The sequence below is a fragment of the Chenopodium quinoa genome, unplaced genomic scaffold (genome assembly GCF_001683475.1).
Source record: "Chenopodium quinoa cultivar QQ74 unplaced genomic scaffold, ASM168347v1, whole genome shotgun sequence".
NCBI lineage: Eukaryota > Viridiplantae > Streptophyta > Magnoliopsida > Caryophyllales > Amaranthaceae > Chenopodium > Chenopodium quinoa.
In genome coordinates this window covers 124,763-152,395 of record NW_018744949.1, presented here as the reverse complement: position 1 = coordinate 152,395, position 27,633 = coordinate 124,763, and the positions used below count along the sequence as shown (strand labels likewise).

Below are 27,633 nucleotides of genomic sequence, written 5' to 3'. Positions count from 1 at the left end.
GATTCGGTAGGGTCCTTCCCAGTTGGGAGTTAGTTTGCCAGACTCATTAGCCCTACCAACTGCTTCCATTTTTCTAAGTACAAAGTCCCCTACTTTGAGTGGACGCCTGTGTACTTTTTTGTTGTATGATCTAGTCATTCTCAGGCGATAGATCTCATGGCGCAAAACAGCATTGCCCCTCTTTTCAGGAAGTGAGTCTAATGCCAGGCGCATGGCTTCCCAGTTTGCCTCTTCGTCATATAGCATTACTCGAAGAGTCGGCTCGTAGTGTTCTATTGGAAGAACAGCTTCCGCACCATAAGTTAGGAGGAATGGAGTTTCTCCAGTCGCCCCTTTTTCAGTCGTCCTAATGGCCCAGAGAACATGTGGTAGTTCATCCGCCCATAGGCCGTCTGCTCGTTCAATCTTTTTCTTGAGACCGTCTGAGATGATTTTATTAAAGGCTTCTACCTAGCCGTTTGCTTGTGGACGGCCGACAGATGCAAAGTAGTGTGCAATTCCTTGGTCTCCCAACCAGCTTTTGAGAACAGGCGTCTCAAATTGGGGACCATTATCAAAAACCATGGACATGGGAACCCCGAACCGAGTGATGGCGTTTTTCCAAATGAATGAAATTACATCTTTCGTCTTGATTCCCTTTACAGCCTCCGCCTCTACCCATTTAGTGAAGTAGTCAACGGCAACAAGTATATACCTTCTGCCGCCTGTAGCAGGCGTATATGGACCCAGAATGTCCATGCCCCACTTAGCAAACGGTAGTGGGCTGTGAATGGTAGTGAGGTCAGTAGCCGGACGGTGAATTAATTTGCCAAACCTTTGGCACTTGTCACATTTTTTCACCATCTCCATTGCATCTGCTTCCAAAGTAGGCCAAAAGTAGCCCTGCCGCCTTGCCCTTTGAGCAAGCATCCTACCACCTATATGAGAAGCACAGAAACCAGAGTGAAGATCATCTAGTATCTCTCGTCCCTTTTCAGGAGTAACACACTTTAAGAAGGGTTGAAGGTACCCCCTCTTGTGAAGTTCTCCCTGTATCATTTCAAAACAGGAGGCTCGTTTTTTCAGTGCTGCCGCCTGTTGAGGATCATCCGGCAGTGCACCGTTTGTCAGATATGCCCTGATTGAATCCATCCAGGTTGAGCTTCTGTCTAGGATTCCAATAGGGTTTTCCTCGATGCTTCTCTTCTCCATTACTTCCCAAAAAACAGTTCGAGGAGTATCGGAGGAGGCGGATGATGCTAATTTTGACAGTGCATCTGCCTGGTTGTTTTCTGATCTCGGCACTTGGATCAGATGGAAATCCTCAAGGGAGCCGACTGCTTGTCGGACCGCCTGTAAATACTTGATCATGGCCGGATGGGTTGCTTCGTATTCGCCATTGTACTGACTCACTATCAATTGTGAATCAGAACAGGCGTCTATTTTTCTTGCCCCTGCCGCCTTGCACATGCGGATCCCGGCTAGTAAAGCTTCATATTCTGCCTCATTGTTTGAAGCCTGAAAACTGAAGCGTAGAGCATACTCGAACCTGTCGCCCTCTGGAGATTGACATACGACGCCTGCTCCACAACCATTTGAAGTAGAGCTTCCGTCCACATATACCTTCCAGACTTGGTCTGGAACTTGAGAGTCAGGAGGACGAGTCATCTCTATAATAAAGTCAGCAAAGGCTTGCCCCTTCACTGCTTTTCTAGGCTCGAAAGTAACTTCGAGGCTCTGTATTTCTATGGCCCATTTGATCATTCGTCCTGACGACTCCATGATGGTAAGGGGCCGCTTGATTGGTTGGTCGGTATACACGACGACTGCATGTGCCAAAAAGTAGGGCTTCAATTTTTTAACAGCCATGAAGAGTGCAAGTCCAAATTTCTCCACTAGAGGATACCTCAACTCGGCATTTTTCAGTACGCGACTGACAAAGTAGACCGGGAGCTGACAGCCGTCCCTTTCAGCAAGGAGCACAGCGCTTAACGCATGATCAGAGACGGCCAGGTACATGTAGAGATCCTCTTTGGGCAAAGGGCTGACCAGCCTCGGCAAGGAATGCAAGTGAACTTTTAATTTCTGGAAGGCGGCCTCAGCATCCGGCCCCCATTCGAACCTTGCCTTTTTCTTAATTGCCTGGAAAAAGTATAGGCATTTGTCGCCTGATCCGCTTAGGAATCTCCCCAAGGCCGCCAGACAACCTGTTAACTTCTGAACCTCTCGGATGGTACGAGGCGACTGCATGTCAATGACCGCCTGCACCTTCTCAGGGTTCGCCTCTATTCCTCTCTGATTGATAAGGAATCCGAGAAATTTCCCAGACTCAACTCCAAATACACATTTCTTGGGATTGAGCATGACATGGTGCCGCCTGAGTGTGGCGAAAGTTTCTCGGAGGTCCGTCAGATGATCTTTCTGAAGTTTAGTCTTGACAATCATATCATCAATATATGCCTCGACGTTTCTCCCAATCTGATCAAAGAACACTGTGTTTATCATTCGTTGGAAGGTAGCCGGGGCATTCTTAAGACCAAACGGCATGACCGTGTAACAGTATAACCCTTGATCAGTGACAAAGGCCGTCTTCTCCTGATCTTTCTTCCATAAAGGAATTTGATGAAAACCAGAATAGGCGTCCATAAAACTCATCAAGGCATGGCCGGCTGTTGAGTCGACCAGGTTATCAATTTTAGGCAGAGGGTAACTGTCTTTGGGGCACGCCTTGTTTAAGTCTGTGTAGTCTACACACATTCGCCAGGTGCCATTCGGCTTTTTAACAAGCACCACATTTGCAACCCAGTCTAGGAAGTAACATTGCCGAATGAACCCTGCATCAAGTAATTTTTTTAACTTCGGCGGCTGCCGCCTGACTTCTTTCTTTGCCATGGTTCCGCTTCTTTTGCCGTACCGGCTTCTTTTTCGGATCCACAGCGAGTTTATGTACTGCCAGATCAGGACTAATGCCTGGCATTTCATGGACTTCAAATGCAAAGATATCCTTGTACTCTTTCAATAGGTTATGAAAGTCGTCACCCAGGTTTCTCAGAGCAGTCGTCCCAACTGTGACTGTTCGGTCAGGACGTGAGTCGTCTAAGATCAGGTCCGCATGCTCACCAGCCGGCTGAGGGCGGAACTCATCCGGCCGCTCCTCTGCCAATGATTGCTATTTTCTTGCTTTTCTTGCGGACTCTGTCTGGGACGCCTTTCTCTTTTTGTCGCCTGTTTCTTGAACAGGCGCACTCTCCTTGACATTGTCAAGGTCTGTTTTTTCTCCACTTGACCCAGTGGCCATAACAGTGGGCTTGACATCCGAGAGATAGCACTCTCGGGCCATCCTCTGATCTCCCCTTAGGGAGCCGACTGTTCCATTATCCCTCTCAAACTTAAGCAGCATAAGAGACGGGATTATAACAGCCTTGGAATTATTCAGGGTTGGTCGACCCAGAATCATGTTGTAGGCCGAGAGTTCCTCTACTACTAGGAACCGGACTACCATGTGTCGTCCTTCCCCTTTTTCGCCAAGGCGAATGGGCAAATCTACTCGTCCCAGTGGGTGGACGACTCCTCCTCCAAACCCTATTAAAGGGTGGGAGGCCGGATGTATGCAGTCCGTCTGATATTTCAGTTTTGACAGACATTTGCTGCTGATGAGATCTGAGGAGCTCCCGGTATCTATGAGGATTCGGCCAACTCTCTGGTTGGCCACTTTACATTCAATAACGAGAGGGTCGTCATGCGGCCCCCTTACCCCTCCTAGATCCTCTTCAGTGATGACAATCTCAGGAAATGTATATTTGGACGGCCGTTCTTGGTGAACGGAATTTACATCTAACCGCCTTATATTATCTTTGTTGCCCCTAATAGTGGGGCCGCCTCCTGAGAAGCCGCCTGCAATGGTGTAGACGACTGCATCATCTGTATCGGAACTGTCGGCCTGTTGATTCTTTTTGGCCGACTGCTTTTTTGAGGAAGTGTTCCCCGTAGATTTCTTGACATAAGTGTCAAGATCACCTTGCTCAGCTAAGCGGTCTAGGTACCGCATGAGACTGATGCAGTCATTGGTGTGATGACCAACGTCATCATGATAAGCACAGATATTGTCTTGGTTCCGGTTGTTTGCAGAACCCTTCATGGGGACCGGCTTCTCAATTGAGAACCGTCCCTTTATTTCTTTTAGGATAAACTGGTTATCCTTGTTAAACACATACTTTGGGGAGTATGGTTTGAATTCTTTTTTCTTTTTCTGGGCCGGCTGTTTAGAGGAATCAACCGCCCAAGCCTCTTTTCTTTTCTCATCTTTGTTAGACGACTGTTTTTGTCGTCCGTCTCTTTTGTCGAACCTTTTCCCGTCCGACTGTTTTATCGTACACAGATCAGTCGCCTGTATATAGGCTTCTGCTTCAATCAAGGCCTCTTGAAGAGTCGCCACCCTTTTTCGAACTAAATCAAATTTGAAGGTAGACCCGTCTTTGAGACCTCTAAAAAAGTCAGTATAAGCTACCTCATCCGGTAACCCTTGAATCTGTATTCTCATCAGGTTGAACCGCCTGATGTAAGAACGAAGCCCCTCCTTCTCGCCCTGCTGAATTGTTCCCAAATCAAGGGTCGTTTTCTTTGCAGGGATGTTCATGGCGAAGTTGGAGGCAAATAAGTAAGCAAGCGTCCTGAAGCTGTTTACACAACCAGTCGGCAGGTTGCCGAACCATTGCTGTGCGATTCCCTTGAGAGTCGCTGGGAAACACTTGCACCAAGTGGGATCATCCAACCCTTGAAGGTACATCAGGTTGGTGAATGCCATCAGATGGTCTTCTGGATTAGTAGTGCCGTCATAGGCGCCTACTAATACATTTTTTACTTTGGCCGGCTGAGCGGCTTCAGTAATTTCCTTGGAGAAGGTCGACGGCTGTTCACCAAGTCTAAGCAGCCGTAGCTGCCAGTCCATAGGTTGGACGTTTTTTGCTGCAGGTCCACCAAATGGAGGTGGCTGCATAAAATAATGTTGTTGCGGCACAAATGGTAAGTTTGGTACCGCCTGGGCACTATGAAAGCCGGACTGACGGGAGGTGCCGCCTGACTGACTCTCATGGTACGACTGAGTATGCCTCATCGAGGCATTTCGCAAACTGTCTTGAAAATTTGAAGTAGAAGCCGACTCTGACAATCGGTCACTCTTCTTCTGCTCTAGCAGTAGCCGAGCATCTGTGAACGTTTGCTTTGACCCGTCCGCCTGAATATGACGAACCGGTTTCCTATTTCCCGTAGGATAACGGAATTTTGTGAAATCAAGAGCAAGTGGCTCCCGCTTCTTGGATTTAGGATGAGGAGTCGCCTTTCGCCCTTGAATTGGCTTCCTCTTCAGTGAAGTGGAAGGTTTTTTGGCCGACTGCTCTTTGACTGAAGCAGGCGGCTTTTTGTTGATCAACTCTTGAATCTCTCCCTTGAAGTCCCTCATGAAGGTTATGAGTTCGTTCCTTGTGATGGGAGCAGACCCATCAGTCGGCTGTTGCCGAGCAGGCGGTGCGCCTGCTGGCTTGCTTCCTGTTTGAAGATGCTCCCGTTCCCTCCTTTCGGTATGACGGGTACGTCGGGCCCTTAGGGTCCCGTCTGGAGCTGTATGAGTTTCCACTTCAAATTCACTTTCGGTATCATGGTCCGACTGAACTTGAGGGTCGTCTAGGGGACGCCTCTCTTCAGGAGTCGGTACAGACTTGGATGCCATCTCTGAAGTACTCTCCCCACAGACGGCGCCAAATTTTTCGGGGTTTTCTGATGTCCTGCGGGAGAGTTACAATTCCGAGACTGGAACCGGACGCCTGTACCTGCAAAATAACGGAGACTCCTGAGAGCTTCGCCTCCAACGGTCAAGTTAGTACCTGATTAAGGAGTAATTAATACGGAAATTAAAGTAATAAGATCTCTCTAGGTGAGAGTGTTTAATGTTGGTAATCTGCGACGTTAGCGAGATTAGCCGGTTATTAGTGCTCCGTAATGTTTCTGTTCTTCCCTTGATTTCTTGACTGCTTAATTAATGAGGATTAATTAAGTATTTATAGCCTTGAGAAGCGTGCCACTCTCTAGGTTTAGGGTAAACCTAGGGCTGACCGGGCCTCTAGACAGGATTGGGCCTTGTTGGCCGGTTTTCCCATTTGGCATGGGTGGACACGTGGCGTGCCTCGATTGGTCCGTAGAGGACGTATCTGTGATTGACACGTGGCAGGCTCCTATTGGCCTTCGTGAAAGACACGTGGCGGAACCTGGTTGGTCCACTTGTCAGACGGTGATTGGTGGATAAAAATCCCCTAATCACATAGTATTGTTTCTTCCTTTACCAAGTGTTCTTGCATGAGATTGCAGCAACAAGGGGGCAGAATTACCTCCCAATGTAGCTAAACTCGGGGGTATATGGTGAATAAACGAATTACTCAGGGGTATTTAGTCAAAAACCGAAAAAAGAACTTGCACCTCGTTTAATGTGCCAATGTGGTGGTAGAAGGTGTTATGTTGCCGTCCGTATCCATCATTCTATGGTGTATGATGGTGACATTAGACTTGAATCACCGGTGTTGGCGGGGCTAGTGGTGGAGGCAGTGTTGGCACTTGCAATAAAGCTGATTTTAATGGTAGCTAGATGGTATCGGAAAGGGAGTGGGAGAAAGAAAGGGTCCAATGGTATATAAGTGTTTTTACTCCTTCCATTTTTTTAAATGCAAAACTTCCTTAGACGTCCATATATATATACAACCCTTCATATTATATAGACATATACCTATAATATTTTATTATATTTCTCACTTATCATGATCCTCATTGTCACCACACTAATACTTTTCATTACTTTGTATTTATCTTTTCTCATATACCTTACTTTTACATACTAAATTTACATACTCCATCCATATTTTATTACGTGCTTCGTTTCTTCGCGGAGTTTAAGAGGATTAGTAGTTTTTGTGATGGAAGTTGGGTTGGTTGAAGAAATAAAAATCAATAAGCAAAAATGAGTATAGTGGGGAGGAAAGATAATATGAAGAACAAAAAATTATGATTTGAGGGGGATTACTACTAATAGGGAGGAAAATAGTAATTTATCATTAAAAGTTTAAAAAAAAAGAAATAGAACAAATAATAAAATAAGGCCATAAATAGAAATCGGAGCAATTAATAAAATACGAAGGGAGTATATATTATCTACTTCTCTCTTTCTTTTTTGATCTAGCCACTTTTCATTTTAGGTTGTTCTTTTAAGTTCTACTTACTTTGCTTAATTCTATTTATGGCATAACCCTTTTACCACCTTATCCCTCCAACCCCACAAGAATTACACCAATCTATACTCTCTTTATATTAATTTGTTGACGTTTTTCTTACACAAATCTAGCTTTTTACATTTTCTCTTTTACTTTATCTTGCACCCACTCATATTGTTTAATAATTTCTTAAATTATGTATCTACAATAAATAAGTATTGAAACTCATTGTAGCCCACTTGTGAGTGTCTCACATTAAAATAAGAGGATAGATGTGATTAGGGGATTTTGCTCCTACCAAACGGAATGTGCCACGTGGACCAATCAGGTCCTGCCAAGTGTCCCCCAGTTGGAACAACCAGGGCTTCCCACGTGGCACGAGCTTATTCGTCCACCTTGGACCTGTTATGTCAAGACATGTGGCATACTCCATGCCTAATGGAGAAACCGGCCACCCAGGCCCAACTTCCGAGGGAAGCCCAATCGGCCCTAGGTTTACCTAAACCTAGGATGGGCACGTTTTCCAAGGTTATAAATACCTCCCTTAATCCTCATTAAGGGGGATTACAAAAAAGAGAACAAAAACATTACGGAAAAAACACATTAATTACACACAGTAATAACCGGCTGATCTCGCTAACAAAGCAGATTACCTACATTAAACACTCTCCCCTAGAGAGACCAAATCACTTTAATTTCAGCATTAATTACTCCTTAATCAGGTACTAACTTGACCGTTGGAGGCAGAGCTCACAGGAGTCTCCGTTATTTTGCAGGTACAGGCGTCCGGTTCCAGTCTCGGAATTGTAACTCTCCCGCAGGACATCAGAATACCCCGAAACATTTGGCGCCGTCTGTGGGGAGAGTACTTCTGAGATGGCATCCAAGTCTGTACCGACTCCTGAAGAGAGGCGTCCCCTAGACGACCCTCAAGTTCAGTCGGACCATGATACCGAAAGTGAATTCGAAGTTGAAGCTCATACAGCTTCAGACGGGACCCTAAGGGCCCGACGTACCCGTCATACCGAAAGGAGGGAACGGGAGCATCTTCAAACAGGAAGCGAGCCAGCAGGCGCACCGCCTGTTCGGCAACAGCCGACTGATGGGTCTGCTCCCATCACAAGGAACGAACTCATGACCTTCATGAGGGACTTCAAGGGAGAGATTCAAGAGTTGATCAACAAGAAGCCGCCTGCTCCAGTCAAGGAGCAGTCGGCCAAGAAACCCTCCACTTCACTGAAGAGCAAGCCAGTTCAAGGGCGAGAGGCAACTCCTCATCCTAAATCTAGGAAGCGGGAGCCACCTGCCCTTGATTTCACAAAATTCCGTTATCCTACAGGAAATAGGAAACCGGTTCGTCATATTCAGGCGGACGGGTCGAAGCAAACATTCACAGATGCTCGGCTACTGCTAGAGCAGAAGAAGAGTGACCGATTGTCAGAGTCGGCCTCTACTTCAAACTTTCAAGACAGTTTGCGAAATGCCTCGATGAGGCATACTCAGTCGTACCATGAGAGTCAGTCAGGCGGCACCTCCCGTCAGTCCGGCTTTCATAGCGATCAGGCGTTACCAAACTTACCATTTGTGCCGCAACAACAGTATTTTTTGCAGCCACCTCCGTTTGGTGGACCTGCAGCAAAAAACGTCCAACCTATGGACTGGCAGCTACGGTTGCTTAGACTTGGTGAACAGCCGTCGGCCTTCTCCAAGGAAATTACTGAAGCCGCTCAGCCGGCCAAAGTGAAAAATGTACTAGTAGGCGCCTATGACGGCACTACTAACCCAGAAGACCATCTGATGGCATTCACCAACCTGATGTACCTTCAAGGGTTGGATGATCCCACTTGGTGCAAGTGTTTCCCAGCGACTCTCAAAGGAATCGCACAGCAATGGTTCGGCAACCTGCCGACTGGTTGTGTAAATAGCTTCAGGACGCTTGCTTACTTATTTGCCTCCAACTTCGCCATGAACATCCCTGCGAAGAAAACGACCCTTGATTTGGGAACAATTCAGCAGGGCGAGAAGGAGGGGCTTCGTTCTTACATCAGGCGGTTTAACCTGATGAGAATACAGATTCAAGGGTTACCGGATGAGGTAGCTTATACTGACTTTTTCAGAGGTCTCAAAGACGGGTCTACCTTCAAATTTGATTTGGTTCGAAAAAGGGTGGCGACTCTTCAAGAGGCCTTGATTGAAGCAGAAGCCTATATACAGGCGACTGATCTTTGTACGATAAAACAGTCGGACGGGAAAAGGTTCGACAAAAGAGAAGGACGACAGAAACAGTCGTCAAACAAAGATGAGAAAAGAAAAGAGGTCTGGGCGGCTGATTCCTCTAAACAGCCGGCCCAGAAAAAGAAAAAAAAATTCAAACCATACTCCCCAAAGTATGCGTTTAACAAGGATAACCAGTTTATCCTAAAAGAAATCAAGGGACGGATCTCAATTGAGAAGCCGGTCCCCATGAAGGGTTCTGCAAACAACCGGAACCAAGATAAATTCTGTGCTTATCATGATGATGTTGGTCATCACACCAATGACTGCATCAGTCTCATGCGGTACCTAGACCGCCTGGCTGAGCAAGGTGATCTTGACACTTATGTCAAGAAATCTACGGGGAACACTTCCTCAAAAAAGCAGTCGGCCAAAAAGAATCAGCAGGCCGACAGCTCTGATACAGATGATGCAGTCGTCTACACCATTGCAGGCGGCTTCTCAGGAGGCGGCCCCACTATTAGGGGCAACAAAGACAATATCAGGCGGTTAGATATAAATTCCGTTCACCAAGAACGGTCGTCCAAATATTCATTTCCTGAGATTGTCATCACTGAAGAAGATCTAGGAGGGGTAAGGGGCCCGCATGACGACCCTCTCATTATTGAATGTAAAGTGGCCAACCAGAGAGTTGGCCGAATCCTCATAGATACCGGAAGCTCCTCAAATCTCATCAGTAGCAAATGTCTGTCGAAACTAAAATATCAGACTGATTGCATACATCCGGCCTCCCACCCTTTAGTAGGGTTTGGAGGAGGAGTCGTCCACCCACTGGGACGAGTAGATTTACCCATCCGCCTGGGCGAAAAAGGGGAAGGACAACACATGGTAGTCCGGTTCCTGGTAGTAGAGGAACTCTCGGCCTACAACATGATTCTGGGTCGACCTACCCTGAATAATTCCAAGGCTGTTATAATCCCATCTCTTATGTTGCTCAAGTTTGAGAGGGATAATGGAACAGTCGGCTCCCTAAGGGGAGATCAGAGGATGGCCCGAGAGTGCTATCTCTCGGATGTCAAGCCCACTGTTATGGCTACTGGGTCAAGCGGTGAAAAAACAGACCTTGACAAGGAGAGTGCGCCTGTTCAAGAAGTAGGCGGCAAAAAGAGAAAGGCATCCCAGACAGGGGCCGCAAGAAAAGAAAGAAAATAGCAATCATTGGCAGAGGAGCGGTCGGATGAGTTCCGCCCTCAGCCGGCTGGTGAGCATGCGGACCTTATCTTAGACGACTCACGTCCTAACCGAACAGTCAAAGTTGGGACGACTGCTCTGAGAACCCTTGGTGACGAGTTTCACAAACTCTTGAAAGAATACAAGGACATCTTTGCATTCGAAGTCCATGAAATGCCAGGCATTAGTCCTGATCTGGCGGTACATAAACTGGCTGTGGATCCAAAAAAGAAGCCGGTACGGCAGAAGAAACGGAACCATGGCGAAGAAAGAAGTCAGGCGGCAGCCGCCGAAGTGAAAAATTTACTTGATGCAGGGTTCATTCAGCAATGTTACTTCCCAGACTGGGTTGCAAATGTGGTGCTTGTTAAAAAGCCGAATGGCACCTGGCGAATGTGTGTCGACTACACAGACTTAAACAAGGCGTGCCATGCTTTGATGAGCTTTATGGACGCCTATTCTGGTTTCCATCAAATTCCTTTATGGAAGAAAGATCAAGAGAAGACGGCCTTCGTCACTGATCAGGGGTTATACTGTTACACGGTCATGCCGTTTGGTCTTAAGAATGCCTCGGCTACCTTCCAGCGAATGATAAACACTGTGTTCTTTGATCAGATTGGGAGAAACGTCGAGGCATACATTGATGATATGATTGTCAAGACTAAACTTCAGAAAGATCATCTGTCGGACCTCCGAGAAACTTTCACCACACTCAGGCGGCACCATGTCATGCTCAATCCCAAGAAATGTGTATTTGGAGTTGAGTGGGAAATTTCTCGGATTCCTTATCAATCAGAGAGGAATAGAGGCGAACCCTGAGAAGGTGCAGGCGGTCATTGACATGCAGTCGCCTCGTACCATCTGAGAGGTTCAGAAGTTAACAGGTTGTCTGGCGGCCTTGGGAAGATTTCTAAGCCGATCAGGCGACAAATGCCTATACTTTTTCCAGGCAATTAAGAAAAAGGCAAGGTTTGATTGGGGGCCGGATGCTGAGGCCGCCTTCCAGAAATTAAAAGTTCACTTGCATTCCTTGCCGAGGCTGGTCAGCCCTTTGCCCAAAGAGGTTCTCTACATGTACCTGGCCGTCTCTGATCATGCGTTAAGCGCTGTTCTCCTTGCTGAAAGGGACGGCTGTCAGCTCCCGGTCTACTTTGTCAGTCACGTACTGAAAAATGCCGAGTTGAGGTATCCCCTAGTGGAGAAATTTGGTCTTGCACTCTTCATGGCTGTTAAAAAATTGAAGCCTTACTTTTTGGCACATACAGTCATCGTGTATACAGACCAACCTATCAAGCGGCCACTTACCATCATGGAGTCGTCAGGCCGAATGATCAAATGGGCCATAGAAATACAGAGCCTCGAAGTTACATTCGAGCCTGGAAAAGCAGTGAAGGGGCAAGCCTTTGCTGATTTTATTGTAGAGATGACTCGTCCTCCTAACTCTCAAGTTCCAGACCAAGTATGGAAGGTATATGTGGACGGAAGCTCTACTTCAAATGGTTGTGGAGCAGGCGTCATATGTCAGTCGCCAGAGGGCGACAGGTACGAGTATGCTCTACGCTTCAGTTTTCAGGCTTCAAACAATGAGGCAGAATATGAAGCTTTACTAGCCGGGATCCGCATGTGCAAGGCGGCAGGGGCAAGAAAAATAGACGCCTGTTCCGATTCAAAATTGATAGTGAGTCAGTACAATGGCGAATACGAAGCAACCCATCCGGCCATGATCAAGTATTTACAGGCGGTCCGACAAGCAGTCGGCTCCCTTGAGGATTTCCATCTGATCCAAGTGCCGAGATCAGAAAACAACCAGGCGGATGCACTGTCAAAATTAGCATCATCCGCCTCCTCTGATACTCCTCGAACTGTTTTTTGGGAAGTAATGGAGAAGAGAAGCATCGAGGAAAACCCTATTGGAATCCTAGACAGAAGCTCAACCTGGATGGATTCAATCAGGGCATATCTGACAAACGGTACACTGCCGGATGATACTCAACAGGCGGCAGCACTGAAAAAACGAGCCACCTGTTTTGAAATGATAAAGGGAGAACTTCACAAAAAGGGGTACCTTCAACCCTTCTTAAAGTGTGTTACTCCAAAAAAGGGACGAGAGATACTAGACGATCTTCACTCTGGTTACTGTGCTTCTCATATAGGTGGTAGGATGCTTGCTCAAAGGGCAAGGCGGCAGGGCTACTTTTGGCCTACTTTGGAAGCAGATGCAATGGAGATGGTGAAAAAATGTGACAAGTGCCAAAGGTTTGGCAAACTAATTCACCGTCCGGCTACTGACCTCACTACCATTCACAGCCCACTACCGTTTGCTAAGTGGGGCATGGACATTCTGGGTCCATATACGCCTGCTACAGGCGGAAGAAGGTACATACTTTTTGCCGTCGACTACTTCACTAAATGGGTAGAGGCGGAGGCTGTAAAGGGAATCAAGACGAAAGATGTAATTTCATTCATTTGGAGAAATGTCATCACTCGGTTTGGGGTTCCCATGTCTATGGTTTTTGATAATGGTCCCCAATTTGAGACGCCTGTTCTCAAAAGCTGGTTGGGTGACCAAGGAATTGCAAACTACTTTGCATCTGTTGGGCGTCCACAAGCAAACGGCCAGGTAGAAGCCTTTAATAAAATCATCTCAGACGGTCTCAAGAAAAAGATTGAACGAGCAGGCGGCCTATGGGCGGATGAACTACCACATGTTCTCTGGGCCATTAGGACGACTGAAAAAGGGGCGACTGGAGAAACTCCATTCCTCCTAACTTACGGTGCGGAAGCTGTTCTTCCAATAGAACACTACGAGCTGACTCTTCGAGTAATGCTATATGACGAAGAGGCAAACTGGGAAGCCATGCGCCTGGCATTAGACTCACTTCCTGAAAAGAGGGGCAATGATGTCTTGCGCCATGAGATCTATCGCCTGAGAATGACTAGATCATACAACAAAAAAGTACACAGGCGTCCACTCAAAGTAGGGGACTTTGTACTTAGAAAAATGGAAGCAGTTGGTAGGGCTAATGAGTCTGGAAAACTAACTCCCAACTGGGAAGGACCCTACCGAATCTATGAGGAAGTCAGGGACGGTACCTACCGTCTGGAAACACCAGACGGACAACCGTTGCCTCGAACTTGGAATGTAGATAATCTTAAGAAATATTTCTTTTGAATGATGTAAATAGTCAAGAGCTACTTAATAAAAGTGCACTTACTATTCAAATTTGTACTAAGAGGGGCACGCTTACTAACAAATAGTCGGCTACTCTCCGTGTTTAATTTTACTTACGAGGGGCATGCCGTCTGTACCTTTACAGTCGGCTACTCTCCATTAAGTTTTTCACTCTATCTTCAGAGGGGCATGCCGTCTGTAACTTTACAGTCGGCTACTCTCCATTGAGTATTTTACTCACAATAGAGGCATGTCGTCTGGGCATATAGTCGGCTACTCTCCATAAGAAGATGGCCGACTGGTTCCAAACACATAGCCACCCCCCTAATACTTAGCTAAAAAGATTAGGGCCTGGTCGACCCTGTGCCTAACAGGCGGCTACCCTCCTTTTACTTAGCACCTACGTTCACCAAGAACTTACCAAGGCCACAGGCCGAATGATCAGACCAGGCGCCAAGCCAACTGATCAAATCTACAAAACTAATACGACCTGTCCCAACATCATAGCAGGCGTCCGACGGCATCCCTCCGGATGAAATTCGTCGCAGAGAGCAGCTCCCTTTTGGGTGGAACATTGTTCTATAAACTAATTACACGGCACATATACGACTGTCCCCAAGGGCAACCACGTAGCCGTTTTTGAGACAAGGATAACTCTATCACTAACCAAACCAGTGGTAGCAGTTGACATCTGAGTCAGATGACCGCCTGTATTACTTGGGATAAATGCAGGGGGTACCTCTTGAGTTAATAGCCAACAAACATTGGCGAATCAAGGGGTATAGCCGGCCTCCGCCGCCTGATACCTCTACTACTCAATCAAGAGTGACGGCGATTGAGTAACTCCAACGTTAACTCATAGTCACTCCCTGAAATTTGGTATGGAACCTAAAAGGTTTGAGTAGACCGCCTGTTTTTTGGCAAACAGGGGCACTCAAACCACTATTCCTACTAGGTAACCTATTGAGTTAATAGCCAACAAACATTGGCGAATCAAGGGGATCATCCGGCCTCCGCCGCCTGGTACCTCTACTACTCAATCTAGAGTGTGACGGAGACTAAGTAACTCCTATGTTAACTTATAGTCACTCCCTCAAACTTAGTATGGAGCCTAAAAGGTATGAGTCGTCCGCCTGTTTTTAACAAACAGGGGCTCTCAACCACTACTCCTGCTAGGTTAACAAATTATGAGTTAAAAGCCAACATTGGCGAATAAAGGGAAACAACCGGTACCCGCCGCTTGTTATCTCTACTACTCAGTTCCTTGGCGACTAGGTAACACTCATGTTTACTTGGTCAGACCACTTTCCTAGGTTAAATTTACAAATGACAGGACCGCCTGCTTAAAAAGGATCCAGTCTTTAAAATAGTTCGAATACCGATTGGATAAATGGCCGACTGATCGTCTATCCTGGAAACAGACAACCAGTCGTCCAGGGGCATAGGCGGCGTGACTAACTACCGTACCTGTCTGCAACTATCGGTCATGCAAAACAGTCGGTCTAGTGAACAATTGGATATTAGAATATGGAATACTTAGACAAATTTGAGGCAAAGCAAAAATTCATTAAAAATAAGCCGGTCATTAAAAACCAGCAAAATATTCAAAGCCCCGGCCCCCTGGCCGGGTAAATACAAAACAAACGGCACGCAGGCCGTGGAAAGAATACATAAAGCTTAAGAAGGGGGCAGATCTTCAATATTAGCAGTTGCCGCCTGGTCAGCACTCTTCTTGCTGGACTCGGCTTCAGCTGCATCCTTTTTTGATGCCTTACCCCCAAGCGGCACAAGCGCCACTACCGGCTCCTCCTCCTCCAACGCTTCTTCCAACGCCTCTTCCTCAGCAGCCGCCAGGATCTCTTGATTATAAGTATCAGAACACTGGCGGTACGTTCTTTCCCAAGAGGCAAAGTCGGCACTAGGGAAGAGGCGGCCCCAGGTCATGCGCTGGATTTGAGCGGAGTCTTCCATCATCTCCCGGACCAGCTCTTTCTTCTCTTGCTCGGCCTTTTCCGAGAGCTCTTGGGTAAGACTCTTCTCTTGGCTCACCAGGCGTTCTTTTACGCTGGCCAAGGATTTCTCCATGGCTTCGTAAGAGTACATTTTTAGGCGAAGAGGTTTCAGCTCGGCCTTAAGATTTGTGATGGTCACCTCCAGCTCGTCATTCTTCTTCTGGGCCGCCTCTAACTGAGCCCAAACAGCGGCGGTAGCCTGCGCCTGATAATAAAGAATATCAATGGTCAGAACTTCATTTTGGGCAATTTGAAACATTGACTTATCACAGTCAGAGGCGGCCATAGCTTTTGCAGCCTTTACCTCTTTGTTCTTCCGATCAAGCGGCTTGCGAAGGCCGTTCACTCGGAGCAGGGCCTAAGTACAAAGAAACAGGCGTCAATTTCCAAACAAAAAATAAAACAGGCGTTCAGAAACTCAAATACTCAAAAATATGCTAAGTATACCTCAGCAAGGACCCCTGCAATCCCGTCAAGGTCAAGGGTGCCGACACCCCTGACCGCCTCCCTTTCAGCTGGAGGAACTGCCCTGATCATAGACTTGGCCATCTCTACCAAGTCAGGCTCCTGAGGGCCGGCTGCATCATGCATAAACAAACGGATTAGACCTAGTAAAAAAGGGAGCAAGTCTAAAATTTACAAGGACAACTTCATACCTCTAGGCGGCCCAGTTGGAGTTTTAGAGGAAGTGGCCGGCTGTTTCTCAGCCGCCACCTGTTTCCTGGCAGAACCAGGAGAGCTCACAACAGTCGTCTTCTGGGTGAAAGGTTGAGAAGATGAAGCTCTTGGAGCACCCGTCTAAAAAAGAAGAAAAAAGTCAGTATATGCATAAACACTCCAAAAAGAGGGTGAAAGGTTCGGAGCTCACCAAGGGTGCCCCCTTCTTGGGGGAGTCGGTTGAAGCTTGTTGCATGATGGAGGCCCGCAACATGGCCGCCGCAGTCTTGGAGGCGGTGATTTTGCTCATGGCGTCAGCTGCAAAAACAAACAGCAAAGTTAATAAAAGTCATAACAAGAAATGTATGGAACAACAGAGTATTCGACAGGCCGACTACCTCTTGAGCACCGACTGCTGAGGCCACAGGCGGCCAAAAAGTACTCGTCGTAGAGCCACTTGAAGCTCGGGACGCAGTGCAGGGGTACTTGCTCTCGTACCCCTGAAGTAGAGTCGACCCTCGACTCTACTTTAAAGAGTCCTTTATCAAGGATCTCTTTCTTAGCCTTGGGGGGAACAGGCGGCATGCTACGGCCGCCTGCAAGAAGAGGCGGATTCCTGTTCCACCTATTGAAGCGCTTGTTCAGCTCAATGTCTGAACTCTCAATGATGAGGAAGGTGCTCCGCCAGTCCTTCCACTTGTTTTCTTTACCTCTCGTCATGAGGTAGCCCCTGTGGCTTGTTAATTGATACCAGCCGGTACCGCCTGTCTTAGGGGTCCGGCTGAGATAGTTCATATGGGCGAAAGCCTCGAAGCTCGGCTCCACCCCGTGCAGTTCGCACCCGGCCACATAGCCGAGTACGTTGACCCAGGAGTTTGGGGCTAACTGCCATAACCCCAACTCATACCCATCCAAAATCCGCTGAACAGCCGGATGTAATGGGAAGCGCAGCCCTGCCTTGATGGCCGCCTCGTAGCAGCCAAAGCAGGCGCTATCATAACTGGAACCAGCCGGCCAGACGACTGTGTCTTCTGGATCCGGCACAAACACTAGAAAGTCGGGGCCCATGGTGTGGTTTGCAATAAAGCTCTCCACTTTCTCTTGCATGGCTGTGATTCGGCCCCGAGGTACCGTGCAGTAATAGGGGGTATTTAGCTCTCGGTAAGAGGCGGATGGCTCCGCCCAATTGTCCCCCTTCTCAACTGCGTGAGAAAGTCTCGCCTCTTGCAGGCGGCTGTTTTTCTCTTCTGTACCCAAAGAAGCATGGCCAGAAGAGCTTGACTCGGAATCGTCCTCCGACGAGTCCGAAGAGGACGACTCCTCCCCTCTCTCGGAGGGGCCCGCCTCCTCTCTTTGAAAAGGAGCAGATTTGTTAACTGTTAAATGGGAAGGGGTCACTATGACTCCCCCCACAGAATTGCCGGCATCCAAGCCGCCTTGTTTCACTTCCACATCTGGCGCCTGGTCAGATGTTTCACTAAGCGGCACCCTGTGGGAGGAGCCGTCTGAATTTGAGATCCTAGCTGTCTTTTTCGTTCTGGCCATCTTGCTCTGCATAGACACAGATACTGTCGGACTTTGTATAAAGGGCAAAGATGGGTCCGGAAAAGGGCAGGCGGCACTCCTAGTCCTAGATTCAGCCGTCCCCGGTGACCGGCTGATCACTAACCTAGGTCGTGTCGTGTGCTTCCGTGGTGCCATTTCAGAAAATAAAAAGAAAATTAAGAGTAAGAGAACTGAGTTACCTGAACGAGTGACGGTTGATGAAGTTCTGGAAATCCGGTGCAGTCGGCTTGTCAGAACAGGCGGTAGGCAGAAAAGGTCCAAAATGTCAGAGCAAGTTCAGGGGTCCGAATGTTCTCAAAAAGTTCTCAAAGTGTGAAAATGACTCAAGACAACTCTCCCTTATATAGGCGAAGTGAGAAGGCGAAGGGTCACTTTAGGAATTCAAAATTTGGGCGGGAAAATCTCTCGTCCTTTCGCCGACTGACACCTGTAGCAGGCCGTCGCCTGTTACAGTGCGACACCTGTCACAGGTAACACGTGACCAATCACGTGCCACCTGTGAGGGGCAAATGATTAGGGGATTTTGCTCCTACCAATCGGAATGCGCCACGTGGACCAATCAGGTCCTGCCAAGTGTCCCCCAGTTGGAACAGCCAGGGCTTCCCACGTGGCACGCGCTTATTCGTCCACCTTGGACCTGTTATGTCAAGACATGTGGCATACTCCATGCCTAATGGAGAAACCGGCCACCCAGGCCCAACTTCCGAGGGAAGCCCAATCGGCCCTAGGTTTACCTAAACCTAGGATGGGCACGTTTCCCAAGGTTATAAATACCTCCCTTAATCCTCATTAAGGGGGATTACAAAAAAGAGAACAAAAACATTACGGAAAAAAACACATTAATTACACACAGTAATAACCGGCTGATCTCGCTAACAAAGCAGATTACCTACATTAAACACTCTCCCCTAGAGAGACCAAATCACTTTAATTTCAGCATTAATTACTCCTTAATCAGGTACTAACTTGACCGTTGGAGGCGGAGCTCACAGGAGTCTCCGTTATTTTGCAGGTACAGGCGTCCGGTTCCAGTCTCGGAATTGTAACTCTCCCGCAGGACATCAGAATACCCCGAAACAAGATGGTTCCACTTTATAAGGTTGAGGAGTTACTCCTACTATTGCCAATTGGTTTTAGTATGGAAACTCCTAACCCTTATTTGTGGATCAAACTCTCCTCCTCATTGTTCTGGTTGGTCAGGCCCATTTCATATTCTCTAAAAAATTGAACATGGTATCAGAGCCCGGGTTACGAGTCTCTTCTAAACTAGGTATTTAATCGCTACTGGATAAGGATTTACCTCGATAGGATTTCCAGTCCTTAAGAGGATTATTAATCTGGCCTTTCCAGTTAGCTCTGGATTTCTAGGGACACTCACAAGTGAGGGGGAGTGTTGAAACTCATGTAACCCACTTGTGAGTGTCCCACATTGGAAAAAGAGGAGAGATGGTTCCACTTTATAACGTTGAGGATTTACTCCTACTATTGCCAATTGGTTTTAGTATGAAAACTCCTAAGCCTTATTTGTGGTCCAAACTCTCCTCCTCCTTATTCGGGTTGTCTAGGCTCATTTCATATTGTCTTGAAATTCAACAATGAGTAGAACATAAAAAAACGAAGATAATATTTTACCTAGTGTTTTAACTAATCCAACCAAAGTATTGCTTTTTTAAGAAAAAAATCGGAGTACATATCATGTTTGAACAAAGAGACTTCCATGCTCTATTGATAACAACTCCAATTATGAAGGTGGTGAGCTTATGAGTCAACTAATGTCACTTTTCACAAGTAGGTCCAAACAAAGGTGGATGACAGACAGTGGCATTTGCATAATAACCCCCTTAACTAAAAAAGCAAAGCAAACTCCCCATTTTTTCCACTTTTCTTCCGCCCTTTTCTTTCTCCACCCCACACTTTTCATTTTCACCTTCCCAACCATATCACAACAAAAACCCCATTTTTCTACATAAATTATTCATCAATTTTATCAAAAAAATTAAAAATAATAATAATATTAAGTTCCAAAAAAAAAATCCCCATTTTTATTTCATTCAAATAAATAATCATTCATCTTAGAAAATTAAAATTAAATTATTTGAAGAATCTTTTTCGTGTCCAAACTGTATTCCTTAGTCAAAACATCCACGCCTGGAGAGAAAAGTAGTAATAGCCTTTTCTTTAGAGAGAGATGGGTACCTAACCTTCTTTCTTTTTCTGTTTTTTTTGCTAAATTTCTGAGTTAATTTTAGTGTTTTTGCACCAGATCTACGTGACCCAATTTTGGTTTTATTTATTTTGTTACAAAAATTTTAATTTTAGTTCATTACATCATTTAGTTTGTGCACAAAATTTTCCTCAAAAAAAAAAAGTTTGTGCACAAAATTATAGTGTATAATCCAACTTCTGGGTGTTTTTGTTAGGTGAAATTTTCACAAGTTTTGCTGTTTCATTGATTTTTATTTTTTTTTATCTGTTTAAAATTAAAATAAAAGTTAGTTCAGTTTTGTTGAATTTGTATGGGAGCTTGTTGGAGTAATCGGATCAAGGCTGAGAGTCCCCTTCACACCGGTATGATTATCTGCTTTTCATTTATTTTTATTATTATTTTGATAGTTGGGTCTTATTCAATTTATTTGTTGTATTAAATGTTCATTTAATTATATTAATTGTATGGTTTGTTGGTTGTTTTTGCATGATTATTTAGAAATTTGTGTTTTATGTTGTTTATTATGGAGTATTATGCTCATAATATAATAAACTCTGCTGTCATGAAAGTAGACCATATGTTAATTGTGTTATTGTTGTTGATTTGCATTTGTTGTATATTCATATTCAATCATGAGCTTCTCTAGTTTTAGCTTTAGAAAGAGTAATAATCAGTTGTTTTGGATGGTGATTTTTATGTTATATCCTATGTTACTCAGACTCTACTAAAAGTTTCTGATTCCGGTAACGGATTAACGGGCTGGGTATGCTAGAAGTGCCAAATATGGCCTTCGTATGAAACACGGCGTGATTTTTAGTACGTAATGACGTGTTTCAAGTGATACACATGAGTGAGGTGTCCTGTATCCAACACGAGTACTTGATGTGAAATGAAGAGTATATTAATATACATATAAAGATTAGATTTCAACATCATGATGGTACTTGCGTAATGATGTGTGTGTCCTAATTATATGATCAATGAAACACGGCATGATTTTGGTCTGTAATGAAGTGTTTCAAGTGATACACATGAGGGAGATGTCCTGTATCCAACACAAGTACTTGATGTGAAATGAAGAGTGTATTAATATACATATACATATTAGATTTCAGCATCATGATGGCACTTGCATAATGATGTGCGTGTTTTTTTTATGATCAATGAATAAAATGTCCAATTGCTTTATGATCAATACTTTACAAAGCTTTGTGTAATAGTAATCATAATTTTGATTTTTTAAGTAAATTTTTCTAAAACTGGTGCAGGGTTTAGCAAGGATGGAAATGAATGGAGTCGGTCAAATAGCAAACAATCGTCCACATCAATACCGCAGACTCCTCGAAGTGAAGGTGAGATATTGCAGTCTTCCAATTTGAAGAACTTCAGCTACAATGAATTGAAGACAGCAACTCGAAACTTCCGTCCTGATAGTGTGTTGGGAGAAGGTGGTTTTGGTGCCGTGTTCAAGGGGTGGATTGATGAACATTCTCTTACTCCCACTAGACCTGGAACTGGGATGGTGATTGCTGTTAAAAGGCTTAACCAAGAAGGGCCTCAAGGCCATAAAGAGTGGTTGGTGAGTCAGGACTGTTGATTCGAATCAATAATTAGTTGTCACCCTTAATTTCTGTGGCCTCCGCTTCTCGAGTTTTGAACTTTTCTTTCACTTTCGAAAATAATATGCTAGCATGATGACAACTAAGAAATTCTTTGTTTCTTAATTACTAATATCTGCAAATATAATTGCGCCATTTTTGTACTTCAACTGGGTTCCTAAAGTATGCGAGTCAACTACTTGATTTTCTACAATAATGTTTTCATTGGCAGACGGAAATTAACTATCTGGGGCAATTACGTCATACAAATCTTGTGAGATTGATTGGTTATTGCTTAGAAGAGGAACATCGGCTACTGGTGTATGAGTTCATGCCTCGTGGGAGCATGGAGAACCATTTATTTAGAAGTGAGCTTTATACTCTTGTCTGTTCTCTCATTGAATACATGTCTGCTGCAATTTGTAAGTTATTGATTGTATTTTATAAAACATTTGGGCAAATAGGGTCTGCACATTTCCAGCCTCTTTCTTGGAGCCTAAGAATGAAGATAGCTCTTGGTGCTGCAAAGGGGCTTGCTTTTCTTCATAGTGATGAAGCTAGAGTTATTTATCGAGACCTTAAGACTTCAAATATCTTACTTGATGTGGTATGCAAAATACTGTTCTTACTTCATGCTATTCGGATAAATATATTGACTCCAAATTTTGTGATTGCTCGTTTGTCTTTATATATGAAATTGCCAGAACTACAATGCAAAGCTATCTGATTTTGGGTTAGCCAGGGATGGACCTTCTGGAGATAAAAGCTATGTCTCTACTAGGGTCATGGGAACTCATGGTTACGCTGCACCAGAGTATGTCGCAACAGGTATTTTTTCCATGATCTGTTAGTATCTTTAGATTCTCAAATGTAAATGCTGCACCAGAGTTTTATTGGCTCGTAGCTCATCATAGCACCAGCTCTATGAGTGATGCTTATAATTGATTACTGGTGCTTCTATAAATATAATTAAGTTTTAAGAATATTTATTCTTAATTTCTATATCAAAAGTGTATTATTTTTTTTTTGTTAAGTCATGTTTATTTTAGTTTTGCTAACATGTTGAATATTGTCTTCATGCAGGTCATCTGACTCCGAAGAGTGATATATATAGTTTTGGGGTTGTCCTCCTGGAAATGTTATCTGGCAAACGTGTGATAGACAAGAACCGGCCTACTGGTGAGCAGAAGCTGGTAGAATGGGCAAAACCTTACCTCACCAACAAACGCAAAATCTTTCGTGTTCTTGATCCACGAATTGAAGGGCAGTACTCTCTGGATCATGCAATTAAGGTTGCTAACCTTTCTTTAAAATGTCTGTCATTTGATCCCAAGCTAAGACCAAATGTGAACGAGCTAGTTAAAGAACTAGAGAAGCTTCAAGTTCTGCAGGAGCCTACAAGGAATGCAAGAAGAGAGACTCACCTTCCAGGCCAACTCAGTTGCCGAGCTAATGGAGTTCAGTCCTACAGGCACAATCTACCAAAAGCTTCAGGGGGCACTGCTGCTTATCTGAAGCCAAGTCTACTTGCTGTTAAATTATAGTGATAACGTATATATGACGGAGTGATATAGATTATAATTTTGAATAGGAAATTGGTGCAGCAGACCATAGGATAAAGGACACTGATTCTCATGAATTCTGCAGTGTATTATAAGCTGTCAGGAGTAGAGCATTGTACAGAGTCTTGCATGTTGCAAATACATTTTGTGATCCCCCCTTCCTCCTTCCCCTCGATAAAATAGAACGTTTGCCTTCTGTTTTTACATTGTAGATTAAGCTGTTTTGGCAGGCACATTGTAGTTTCTGAGAATTTTAGTGCATTATGTTTGGGGAAGTTGTATTGTAAAGGATGTAGCTTATAGCTTCCAGATTCCTGCTACTGCTACGTTTCTCGCTCTTGCTGTTTCAATTTGGTTTTTCTAAATGTTTAGTTAGAGGCACACGGGCTGTATAGGGCTAGAAATAAATCTCGTTTCCAGTTAATGTGGCTTTTTTTCTACCCATGAAAACGTCTGAAGAGATTAATTAAAAACATGAGTTGGCCTGAATCATTCTCTTCCGCTTTAGTTAAGCAACCAATTTAAATGTTAAGTTCTCTAGACCTTCACTTCCATCTTAGACCGTCATTTTTAGGAGTTATAAAAGAACAGGGTGGCTAAGATAAGTTGTGTTTAGGGTAAAAATACCCCAGCCACGTGGTCCAATCAGGTGCTGACACGTGTCAACGTCAGAGGGGTCCTAATAGGACCAATCCCCTGATGACATGTGGCACCCTGACCCATGAAAGGAGAACTGATCTCCTTTCACTATAAATAGAGGAAAGTCCTCATTTATTGCACATTCATGCACCTCCATAAATACATATACAAATACCGAGCAATATTAATTGCAGAATCTCCCGGAATTCGAGAGACCATTTACTTTCCGCAATTTTACTTACTCGGACGTATTCTAACTTGACCGTCGGAGGCGGAACTTCAACCAACCGGGGTCTCCGTGCTTTTACAGGTACAGGCGGTCGGCTACCAGTTCTGGTGTTGTAACTCTCCCGCAGGACACATAAAAAAACCTTGAAACAAGTTGCTTGATGTATACTCCACTACTTGGAAAGATATTCTTAGAGGAAGAACAAAGTTTCGCGAAGGATTGATTATAAATACATAAACACAGTCACACAGGTAATGGAAATGGCACTTCAATTTGGTTTTTTCTTTGGGTTGGAAATAAACTTTATATGGATGCAAATGTAAAATTCCCACACTTGAAGGCTCATTTGACAGTGTATATGAACGATATGATTATCAAAATGGGAAATGGAACCTTGAAGAAATTAAGATTTAGGGGGATATACGTCAAGCTAGAACCTTTAACGTATCTTTTAAAATCCTCACCCACGATTTAAGTTTAAATTTTCCATCCTAGCTAGTTTATGAGGTTGAGTTTAAATTTTCCATCCTGGCTTAGCCATTAAAGCAAGTTTTCAATTCTTATAGAATTTCATTCCCAATTGGTACGAAAAGTACGATAAATGTAACAAGATCTATCAATTTGATTTCCAAAGGAAATATTTGCGTTTAGAATATACTTCGTATGTTTTGGATATAAAATGGCAGAAGATTAGTTTGCATGGCATAAAGAGTACATGTGTTAGTTTTAAGTAACATAGAGAGGAGTAGGTTGTATGTTTTGCATCACAAGTTCACTAACCCCTCAAATAACTTGAATAAAACTACCTTTGTGGCTTTATGAAAGGTTGCTTTTTTCCTGTACTATGTCCACAAATAATTTGTTTCTACCGCTAAGTATTGGTACATACCTATGCGGTTCATGTGGTATGAACCAATACATACCAAGGCAGTTTTATAAATAAAATTAACTTTTTTTTTGAGATACTGAAGATACCATTAAGTGAATACATAGTTCCATTAGATAGTGTAATGATATTATCATACATTCTGATGGTATAAATATGTCATGATATATTTCTAGTAGTACAAATACATAGTTATGGACTAGGTAAATTTCAATGATACTAATGGTACATATAATATACCATTAATGTATTGTTTCACAAAACAAAACAAAACAAAACTTTGTAAAAAAAAAGGAGGGGGGGGGGGGGAGAGAATGAAAACATGTATTGATTTGTTTGGTAGATCTAAAAAAGTGAAAATATGGAAAGTGCAAATTCATCAGAAATTCCAATTCCTATAAAACATGGGAATTAAATTACCAAGCTCCCCTTTGTAACTAAAAATTCCATGATTTGAAACAACTTTCACAACAACCAAGCAAGTTAAGTTATTTTCCTAGAAAATTTGATTTGGAAATTTTATTCTAATGACCATTGAATTAAAAATTAAATAGCAAGCAAATTACCCTACGCTCTATGATGCATTGATGCTCATACAAGATGAGTATGTAGTATGTACACTGACTCCTACTTCTAATTCAAGAAATACTCCATCTGAACGTCAATTAATATATTCAGAGGCAGGAGCCCAAAAAAGGCACATTTGATTGGAAAAATACACTTTGATAATCCTAACTAAAGGTTTATTTTTTAATAATCCTAACTATGCCCTGACTTTGCCTCCAATGATCCCAACCGGTCAACACCAAGTCAACGGTTGTTGTAACAGGTAACCAATACACACGTCAGCGCGTGATTTGGTCTAAAATTAAAAAAATAATAATAAAAAAAAAAACTAAAAACCCTAACAGCCACCACCCCCTCCCCTTATGCCACCGCAAAACGGCAGGGCCAACCCCTAGTCCGTTGGAAAACGCCTAGTCGTCTCCCCTAACCCCCGAAAACAGTCGGCCGGCCCCTCCCAACCCCAAAACCACCTTAGCCGGCCCACTCCCACCCCCAAACCACCCATCCTCCCTTGAAAACAACAGCAGCCATCACAATGGCGCAACCAAAGCAGCGGAAGCCACCGCAATGACGCAACTAAAGCAGCAGTAGCAACCGCAATGGCGTAACCAAAGCAGCAGCAGCAGCCATCACAATGGCGCAACCCACCGCAATGGCGCAACCAAAGCAGCGGAAGCCACCAGTGATTGCAGCGGCAACCGCAGCCCCGCACCACCTATTACATCAACACTGCCCCTGCCGGAATTAATAATTCGGCCACTTGCAAGTGTAATTTCGACCTCAATAATTTTTCCTATTTAATTATTTTTATTTCTAGATGGATTAAATACCTTTATACCACCCCTTAACTGCTTGTTTGGATGGAGAGAAATTGAAGGAAGGGAAGGGGAGGGAAAGGAAGGGATGAGTATTCCTCCATTTGGATATCAAAAATGGGAGGTGAGGGAATTGGGAGGAAGAGATGGAAAGAAATTATTTCCTTCCACAATTAAGAAACAAATCTTTCCAAATTAGAGAAAATTTAGAAGGAAAATTGAACAAATCTCTCCAGCACCTACTGTTGTAGCCTCCACCACAGGCCACATCATCTTCCGCCGCCATATCCACCGCATCAATTGCCGCCATGTCCAAACTTGTCTTCTTCTTCTTTATAAAAATTCGATCTAAGAAATATTGTTTTTTGAAATTGATTTCAAAGTATAAAAATTTCAAATGATGAGATACAAAATTTTTTGGTTTTGATATACAAAAATTGATTTTTCATGAAATTTGGTTTTTTTTTTTTTTCATGAATCAAGTTTTAGAAAATTGAGTTATGGTTCTTCAAATATCGGTTTTCTGGAAATCAACTTTTAGAAAATGTGATCTTTTTCTAAAACCAACATTCAGAAAATTTTGTTTGATTTTCAAAAATCAATTTTCAGAAATTTTGGTTTTAATTTTCAAAAATCAATTTTCTGAAAATTTCATTTTGGAAAATCAACAAGAATTGATCTCTAGAATTTTTGATTTTGGAAAAATTATTTGTAAGAATTTATATTTCCAGAATTTTATTATTGAAATTTTGATGTGAATTATTGATTTTGAAAAATTGAGAATTTCAATTTATATTATATCAAGAACAAGCATATTCCCTCACTCTCTCTTCTTTCATTTTCTCTGTTATCCAAATGAGGGATTTTGTTTTCTTCACCCCTCCCCTTCCTTCACCTCCCCTTCCTTCATCTTCCTTCCCCTCCATTTCCTTCCAAAAATACTATTCAAACACAGTGTAGAAGTAGACAAAAGATGGAAGATTGCACAGTTCCTAAGAAACAAGGATAACAAATTACATGTTTCTACTCGAACTCCAAACCATATTTG

General features: G+C 44.0%; 1 protein-coding gene across 1 annotated transcript; it reads left to right on the top strand.

Moving 5' to 3' along the window:
* The first annotated feature begins 19,958 nt into the window (after positions 1 to 19,958).
* Positions 19,959 to 23,799, top strand: LOC110706230 (receptor-like cytoplasmic kinase 176). Its single transcript, XM_021884124.1, has 6 exons — positions 19,959 to 20,651; positions 21,558 to 21,868; positions 22,120 to 22,255; positions 22,352 to 22,494; positions 22,592 to 22,715; positions 22,971 to 23,799. Exons 1-6 carry the CDS (start codon positions 20,600 to 20,602, stop codon positions 23,429 to 23,431), a joined length of 1,227 nt encoding a protein of 408 aa, XP_021739816.1. The 5' UTR covers positions 19,959 to 20,599; the 3' UTR covers positions 23,432 to 23,799.
* Positions 23,800 to 27,633: the final 3,834 nt, after the last annotated feature.

What these genes read in the sequence shown, in the direction of transcription:
- LOC110706230 (XM_021884124.1), top strand. Translation starts at nt 20,600, where the DNA reads ATGGGAGCTTGTTGGAGTAATCGGATCAAGGCTGAGAGTCCCCTTCAC. An exon ending in TGAGAGTCCCCTTCACACCG is followed by an intron (nt 20,652 to 21,557) that starts GTATGATTATCT and finishes AAACTGGTGCAG; the next exon opens with GGTTTAGCAAGGATGGAAAT. An exon ending in CAAATATCTTACTTGATGTG is followed by an intron (nt 22,495 to 22,591) that starts GTATGCAAAATA and finishes TGAAATTGCCAG; the next exon opens with AACTACAATGCAAAGCTATC.